The sequence below is a fragment of the Buceros rhinoceros genome, unplaced genomic scaffold (assembly GCF_000710305.1).
Source record: "Buceros rhinoceros silvestris isolate BGI_N320 unplaced genomic scaffold, ASM71030v1 scaffold46624, whole genome shotgun sequence".
Classification (NCBI taxonomy): domain Eukaryota; kingdom Metazoa; phylum Chordata; class Aves; order Bucerotiformes; family Bucerotidae; genus Buceros; species Buceros rhinoceros.
In genome coordinates, this window is record NW_010409749.1 from 26798 (window position 1) to 35660 (window position 8863).

General features: G+C 38.9%; 1 protein-coding gene across 1 annotated transcript in view; it reads left to right on the forward strand.

Moving 5' to 3' along the window:
* The window catches only part of LOC104492731 (mitogen-activated protein kinase 11-like), a 16888-nt gene extending 12921 nt beyond the window's left edge, over positions 1 to 3967 (forward strand). Inside the window, exons 10-11 of the mRNA XM_010135321.1 lie at positions 25 to 198; positions 3493 to 3967. Of these exons, the coding sequence (XP_010133623.1) occupies positions 25 to 198; positions 3493 to 3566 (248 nt within the window). The 3' untranslated portion in view covers positions 3567 to 3967. The remainder of the gene's footprint in view (positions 1 to 24; positions 199 to 3492) is intronic.
* The last annotated feature ends 4896 nt before the right edge of the window (positions 3968 to 8863 follow it).

Below are 8863 nucleotides of genomic sequence, written 5' to 3' on the forward strand. Positions count from 1 at the left end.
GAACCGCTTCTTTTTTTCCCTTAGCTGTAGATCTTCTTGAGAAGATGCTTATATTAGACAGCGATAAAAGAATTACTGCCACAGAAGCACTTGCACATCCATACTTTGTACAGTATCATGATCCGGATGACGAACCTGAGGCCGAGCTGTACGATGAGTCAATAGAGAATAAGGAGCGAACCATAGATGAATGGAAAGGTAACAGAATTGCACCCATGCAGCAGAACAAAACTTTACATAAATAAGAGTTTTCCTCTGTTTCTAACCAGAGCAATTTAAACTCTTAAGCCTCTTAAGGGAAACCAGAAACGTCCATGTGTGTGCTTGTGGGAGTGAAGAGGTGGAAAGGGTTGTGCTTCCTCTCTGGATTTTGCTTCTTTCCGCCGTTCTATCATATCCTCACTGGATTCCCTGTAGCAGGTTTAATCTCAACTAAAAGCTAATGCTGGTTACCAGGTAACCGCACATTCTGTCTTGCTTTTAGTTTTCTAGGTCAGATCCTTAGCTGGAGTAACTTTCCTGGGGCAGGTGACCCTGATTGAAATTCTGGTCTAGCTTAGTTCAGAACCAGAAATGCATATTTTCCACATAGATGTGTATTATGTTAATCATTCTTTAGATATCCCAATTATTTGGCTTAATAGATAAACCATGCTATTGATCCAGTTTGAGATGACAGTTGATGATTTTACTTGGGAGTGACACCCCAAAACCCATCCTTGAGAAATACTGTAACAGCCTTTTTTTTATTAGTTAATTCCATGCTTGCACCATGATCATATTGCACTACAGTGTCACGGAAGTAAGGTGGCTAAACATTAAGTTTACAAGTACGCTGAAAAGTACAGTGCAATTTCCTTATTGTCTAACGAGGACATGTTAAGTTAAAACTTCCTTACTAGGCATTTTAAATTGAGAGTAATGTTCTAGAACAGTAGTTGTTCCTGTTTACCAATAAAGTCCTTTCCTTGGCTTAAGATGAAATATACATTCTATAAAATAGACGTTCTTCTGTTTCTATTTGTATATTCTGTAACTTCTACTCCAGAAAGGTTTTATAAAATTGTATCAGCATAGTGGGGAGGTTTATGATGAAAAATACTGACCTCTCATGTCTTACTCATGCCCTTGCACTTGTGCCATGTTTTTTCCTGGCCACTGCATGGGAGACAAGCTGACTGACTGCAGCAAATATATGTTAGAGAAAGATGGGAGCAGGGTCATGGTCTCTCTACAATAAAGTAACCTCACAGAGCCCTGAAAAGAGTTTTCTAGAAGCCTACTGCATTTGTACAAACAAGGAGGATTGACTGGTATCGCTTACTCTTACACGTGCTCTCCTCTGCAAAACCTGGCAGCATACACCGCTGCCCGTGCATCTTGTTTATTGACAAGCACGTTCAGTTTGCTGCTATACTCACCAGTGGGTGATTTGTTTCCTGCTACTGTTTCAGTTGACCGAGTCTTTAGTAGGGAAGTTTAACAATTTCAACAGAGTTTCATCACAAACAGAAATTAGCTTCAGGACTCAGAAATTATTTCAGGAACAACCTTAGCTTAACACTTTCCGAACTGAAATGAGGATGTGGAGGTGAATTCTCTAGAAATGACAGGTATCATATTTTCCTACATCACCGTCCTTGCTGGAACTACAAATCAAATTCCATCTTCTTTACGGGGGGCAGGGGGGAAGACCTGAGACAAAAATCTCAAAACTGGCACGGGATAGGCAGCTCTTCCTCCTGGCCATGTATTTATCTTGGGGAATAAACTTTTTATTTTCAAGTGCAGTATGTGCCACATTTAAGTGAGATGACATGAAAGGAGACCATATGCATAAGATGTTTGTATTGTTGATGAAATAGTGACCCGGTTTCTCAAGACAACAGTGGCACATTACTCCTCTTTTTCTGTTCAAATTAAAAATCAGTCATGCTTGATCCCAAAGAGACTAAGCACCGATGAAAATAAGATTTCAGACACTTTCTCTTACACTTTACATGCTTAAACACTTTCCTTGGCCTCCACTGCACACTGCTGAGTCTTGCAGCCCAAGCTCATAGATTTCTTTCTGACATGTTTCATCAGTTAGAAAATACTTCAAAATTTCAGAGGCCAAGAGTATGCTACTCAGAGTTGAATGCTATGCACTATATCTCTGTAGCTGTTGCTGCAGTTACGTAGATCTCAGCATAATATCTGTACTCTCTGCTGAGTAGGTGGCACAAGAACTGAGTAAGGAGCTTCAGAAACATGCAATGCACAGCCAACAGGAGCAATTTCTAATGCAGTTCAGGTGTCTCATTTGTGAGGATGTTGGCTTCCTCCGAGTTCAGTCAAGACCACTCTAGCTCCTACCTGGCTGCCTGTGACCAGATCTATTTAACAGCTGCAAGTCAATAACTGGAAGAGTCACCTAATGAATCTTTCTGCCTCAGGGGTTCTGCACGCAGAATTTCTTTCAGAGAAATCCTTCACTGAAGTTGATGTCCTGGTTCACCATACACTATGCTACAGCATAATACAGCCAGACTTGTGGTTAATCTTCAGCCCAAAGATTTTTTTTTTAATATAGTTTTTAGAGGAGTGCTAGGTCCGCTTGCAGGTGTAGCAGCTGTCTCAGACAGATCTGTTTAATAAACAAGCTGATAGGCACAAGTGTGATATGATTTAAACATCGCTGTTTGGGAAACAGAACCTGAAGTAATGCATTGTTAGTTGTATATTTATGAGAAACAGAATTTGGTCATTAAATGCAATATCTAACTGGAGAAAATATGTAGGAGGTAGCTGCTGGCAACATACTGCATTACTGTGCAAGGCACAAAACAGAATGTGACTGTCAGCCTCAAAAGATAAACGGCGATTCCTAAAGCAGGGTAAAATACCAGGGAATCCAGGTTTCTAGCTAAGCTCCTCTTGATGAAAATTGAACTGTTACAATCTTCTAAGACAGAAAATAATTTTTTTGTGTGACCTTAAAATTAAGTCTGTTACAATAAATCATAAAAAAACCCCCACAACCAAAACATAGATCCCAAGGCGTTAGCACAGAATTGCGGGTGATTTATGTTGAAGGCAGTTGACAAAGAGATGATAAAGAACATTCTCCACAGTGAAAAGCGTACATTTTAAAACCCGTTGGGGTGCTTTTAAAAATTCCAATTCCCATTACATTTTGTCTTTTATTACATCATTTTGGCAGGTCATCTGACAGCATAATTGATGTTTCCATTTCAGGGCCTGTGTGTTTCAGTAATTAGCTGAAAGGGACAGACATGTTATACAATAACAGTATTTGTGAGTCTAATTTGTAACCTGAGGTTAACAGGATTCCTAGTGAATTCAGTCTGGTTTTGCATCTGGGCAGTAAAAAGGCTGGAAGTACAAACTACAAGTCACATGCATCCATAGAACTGTTTTGTCTGGAATATTTTTCTTTCGAAGAGAGTATCACCTAATTCTTCTCTCTCCCTTACGCCCTCTTTACAGAACTTACCTATGAAGAAGTGGTTAGCTTTAAACCCCCCGACTTAAAAATGGACAGCCTGGAGATAGAACAGTGAATGCAGGCAGCTCTTGGCTTGCTACACCATGAAGACTGGTAAAATAAAACCCTACAATTTAACCTGTGGTCAGACGTAGATTTTTACTATCCAAAGATGTTGGAGAAGATGTGGAAAAGCAGAGGCATTATATAGAAGACAGATGTTGTCTAGTTTGGGTGGAGTTTTTCCTGCCTTGTAATATGAATGTATTTCCAACTCACAAATGGTGATAAAGAACTGCTTCATTCTGACAAAATTATGCACTGAGTTCTGTCGAGCTGTGTGTTCTGCATGTTTCATTTTATCAGTTGTATTGCCAAAATAAAGGTGACTTTTAAAATTAATTTTAATATTGTACATTTAAAGCATGAATGTATACAAACATAAACATAGAACTCCATACAAGCAATCTTTTTTTTTTTTCTTCCGGCATTTTTATCTGTCCGTTTTCATATTATTTATAGTTAGTGCCTTTATGAAGAGAGTGGTAGTGAGATAGACAGAATATGCATTATGTAGTCATATCTGTGGCAGTCTTACAAATTTACTGGATGTCTCTCAAGTGATCTTAACACCAGATGAAAGTCAGTAAAAATAAATCTTTGTCTTCTGTTGCCATTCAAGTGTCTGTTCTCATTATTTTCCCCATGTATATGACTTTAATCTGCACAGTACCCTTTTGTGAGACAATTTTACTTCTCGATGGTACTGCTAACCACGCCATCGGTGGAGTGCTGGAGAATTTGCCCAAGTTTACAAGAAGGTGCCCAGAAGGCACTGCAGCAGACCTTTGTAGTCTTCTCCACAGGCTTCAGCAAAGCCTGTCACAGGTGGCAGTGCAAGAGTACTCTGTTCAGTTCACAGCTTTGAATTCAGTACTCCTCATTGTCTTATTTTCCTTCACATATGATCCTTGGGAAAATAATCTAATAATCTTGCCATTGGAAGACGTGACAAAACGAGAAGATTTCAGAATTCATTTGTTAAAAACAAAATATTCATCTCATCAGAGTTTCTTTTTAAGCAACATTGTAAAGGCTTTCCAGCTCTGAAAAGTTAGAAAATGAGAATCACAAAATCGTTTTGGTTGGAAGAGACCTTTAAGATCACCAAGTCCAACCATTAACCCAGCACTGCCAAGTAATATAATTTAAATAAATAAAGTAATAAATTGCAGGGCACACCAGATACTGAGATTTCTTCAGGAATGAAATTTATTTGATTTCCCCAATGAAGGCATAATGCTGAAACAGGAATATCCTTTGGCATGAGGCCTCTTGTGGTTACTGGCTGTGTCTGTCTGTGTGTTGGTGATTCACAGTTCTCCAGTGTTGTTAATTCTTGTGTCTCGTTCTTGCTCTGTCAGAGTCTCATTTTTGGAGGTGACTTTTTATAATATTTAGGTTTTCTGCAACTTTTGTCATTAAGAGTTGTACAGCTATTATATGAGGAAATGAATTCTACTGCATTTATTTACCTTCCTCTGTATCTTTTTTATGTAAAAATAAAAGCTTTTTCTTAATAAACAGATTTAAAAGGAAAATCAAGTCCAAGAACTTTGATTTTTTGGAGATAGATACTTGACACTGTCTTGTTTGTCGTCTTTGAGAAACAGAAGTAAGCATTCTGTCTAGAAAATGTGGTCCTGATTTGTGGATTAAGTGGTGGACTGTTGTTGATAATGTTGGCCAGTTATCCAGTACCTGCATCCAGAGGAATACAGCCATTTGTGTTCAACTTTATGATATTAATCTGAAAGTAAATGCCTGTGTGGATTTCTTGTGAGTCCTCTGAAGTGTTGTCTGGCCATCATTACTTTGACTTCCTACAAAGCTGGATGAGGCCTGTGATGATCATGCAAAAACTGAATTTCATGCTGACTAAAATAAGTGAAAAGGTTGTAAATCCTAAAATTATTTGTCTGACTACATAATGAAAATAATTGCTTAGTCTTAAATATATTGTTTTCATGTGTTTGTTTACCAGTTAAGAGAGAAGTAGCTCTGCTTTAATTTTTCTGAAACCTAATAATGAGCTTGCTAGCCTGTTCTGCAGCTCTAGTCCAGCTGAAAGGGCAAGAATTAAGTAAAGAGATTTCATAAGAACCTCCTGCATCTAACAATAATTATAATTAATTTAGTGTGGGATGTGCCCCAGCATTTGTTTAATCTGGCTTCCTGGCTGAGGGTGGCCATCACCAAATGTTTTAAAGGATGAGTAAAACTCTGTGGTAGATGAAGACTAGACGTTCTGCTCTTGCCAGAGCTCTGCTACTCGAAGCAGAAAGGAAGTTTTATATCACTTCCAAAATTTCTTCTTCTGGCAATTCCGAATCTTCCTCTGAATACTTACCTTTACATTCAAAGACACAATTTTTTCTAGGAGATAAATTATGTAGGAAGAATACGGTCATAGCCAGATTTAAACTAATCAAAGGTGACAGTAATGGGTAACAAGGGCTCAGCTATTTTTAATGAAACACCATCAAAACCCATAAATCATCTCATTTTAATGTCAAGAAAAACAGTAGGGAGAGAGACATATTTTTCTTAGACTTGCAAAATGAAGGCGATTTCTCCAAAAGCCTCTAATTAAAGTATTTTTCTAGAGCAGGTAACCGACTCCCTAGTGGTAATCCAACACGGGACTGCAATGTGTCAGGTTTATCAGTGTACAGCAGCAGGACAGGGTAATTGGGAGGTCAGTACCCCGCTGAGACAGAAAGGTGGAAGGCTTGGCGCTAACCATGCTTATCGTCTGAACACAGATGGAAAAAAACATTTGTCAACCAACACAAACAGGCAAGTGGAGGGAAACATCTAGGGGCGAGGGCTTTGACAGGCTCGGTGAACCTATAAGGCAGATCGCTTCAACATAAATTTTAAAGGTAAATAGATAAAAAAGTAAGGATTTTATTTTATAAAAGTTTACTTGCTAAAAATGAAGGCATTATTTACATAGCCCACATTTTATTTGCAAAACTTGTAGTGGAGCCTGCTTAAACTGTGAGATTTTAATCTACCAGTACCACTCACCACTCTTATTATTACATTTGTGCTTTTGTAGGTCCTCTACACAGCGCATGTACATTTGAGGAGAGCGTTACAGGTTTTAGCCCACATTATACTAGAGTGCTTATCATCCCTGACCACCTGCACAACACAAGATACACTTGAAGGAGCACGGCTGGGCAATGCTAGCAGCAGAGGTGGCTCAGGCTGCCGCTGGGAGAGAACACAACTCTCCGAGGGATTTCTCTGGTTCATTACTGTCATTGTTAACAATTAACTTCCAATCCGAATTTACCTAGTTTCAGTTTTCAGTCACAAGAGCTTGTTATCCCTCCACCTACTGAACTGAAAGCACTTCTAATGATTATCTCACTCTATAATCGGTGTTAAGTGCAACCCCAAGTCTAGTAATTTTATCACCACTGGAAGGAAAAGGTCTTGCAAAAAGAAAAAGAATGCTTTGCATACATCTCAATCTTTTGGTATGCATAAGTATACACTTATATAGCATTACACTTCTTTTAAAATCTGCACCTTTATTTTTTAAGCTCTCTACCTCATCAGCATGGATATGCCAAAGCAGAAATAAAGACGAGACTTAAAGAAATCTCTAATTTACAATGTGTTAATGGAAAGAAAAAAGAAGGATGGTTTAGAGGAAAACAGCATTAGAAGATATCGCATGCCATAATACACAGAATTCTCTCCTCCCTGGACATACAAAGTGGCTACACTAGTATGAAACAGCAGGATTACTAATAACTTTGGGAAATTATAGTGGAAAAAAATAATAGGAGATCAGTTAATCAACACTGATATATGAAAAAATATATCATGCACCAGTAGGTCAACAGCCATTAATTAGACACCATTGTTGCAGAATTCCTATTAGGGCTCTTGGCATGTTTTTGATGTAGTGCAAATGATGAAAGCAAGAGGGAAGGAGAGTCAGCACACTGCAGGGGCCAACACAGTGAGCTCACCCTAGGGACAGGAAGGGGACAATGCTTTCAAGGACAAAATGCAATGGCAGCAAAATCACCTTTGACAGAGGTGGGAAGCAGTCAATACAAAAGCCACTTCCTTCCTTTCTTCCTGTCACATATCCTCCTGGATCATAGCAAGCCAACAGACCTCCACCTTCCTGACTCTTGGGATCTGGTCAAAGATGAAGCTGTTCAAAAAGTACCGTATTCAGCTGCAGGCACAAATTACTTGAGAATCCTTTCCTATAGTTATAAATTGCTGACTTCGGCCAAGAATCCCTGACAAGTGAGGAGTGGTAAAATTTTAGCTCTTGTTAACAGAGAATTACACTGTAAATTGGTTAAATTATGTCCTTTGGTAGCAGCAGAAAGGAATTCAGCCTCAGCAAGATCAGTCTCCTCTGGAATGAATGAAGAGCGACCCTTCTGTCTGCCTGTTTCTCTTACCCGTGAACCATGCTGCTAGTGCCTATGGATGTGGTGCAACTGTCTACAGCAGGTCCTTAGGAAATCAGCGTGCTCACACAAGTGACAGTAGCAAGTGTCATTAATTTATGAGTCTAGGCAAAATACGTAAGCGTTTCTAAGGGACTACTGCTAAGAGACTCAGAAAGTGGCATTAGTGTAGCTGCCACTGACCTTCCTGCTGTAAGATAAAATACTGAACTCATAGGCCTAAAAGGGTCTAAGTTTTCACTACAAGCAAGGAATATATTGTGAGTTTCCCATGCGAACACCCATCTTCCAACTTAATCCATTAAATGAGAAATTTCTACATAATGAGTGAACCGGTTCAATTAAGCTTCAATCTTGCATGCATACAAACGCTTCATTTTGCAGTCACATAGTCCCCCAGCTGCAGTTATTATCACAAATGAAGATGTGCACTGGCGCACAGAGGTTTTAGCTAGTTCTTCTAGGTTCCCGTTTGTTCACAAGTGATACTGAATGCAGTAGAAATACTGAATCACAGTGGCAGCATTGAGACATATACATTAAATCTGCCATAACTGGCAGCCTCTGCTGAGCCATACTTTGCTCCTTATAGAATAATATTCTGTAGATTAGCACTAAAATGATATATTCCTATTTTGTACTCATTTTATGATAGAGCCTGAAGGCTCTAACCAAGAAAAAACCCTAGTTAGCTTAGATTCTGTGCAAAAATAACACACCGTACTCTTACCACGACCAGCTCTCTCGTGAGGCTGAGATGGAAACACAACAAATAGATGCAACAATAAGGAGGTGCCGCAATGGGTGTTTTAAGCCACTTAAAGAATCACCATCAAAGACTTTTGCAAAAGTTATTTTAAAA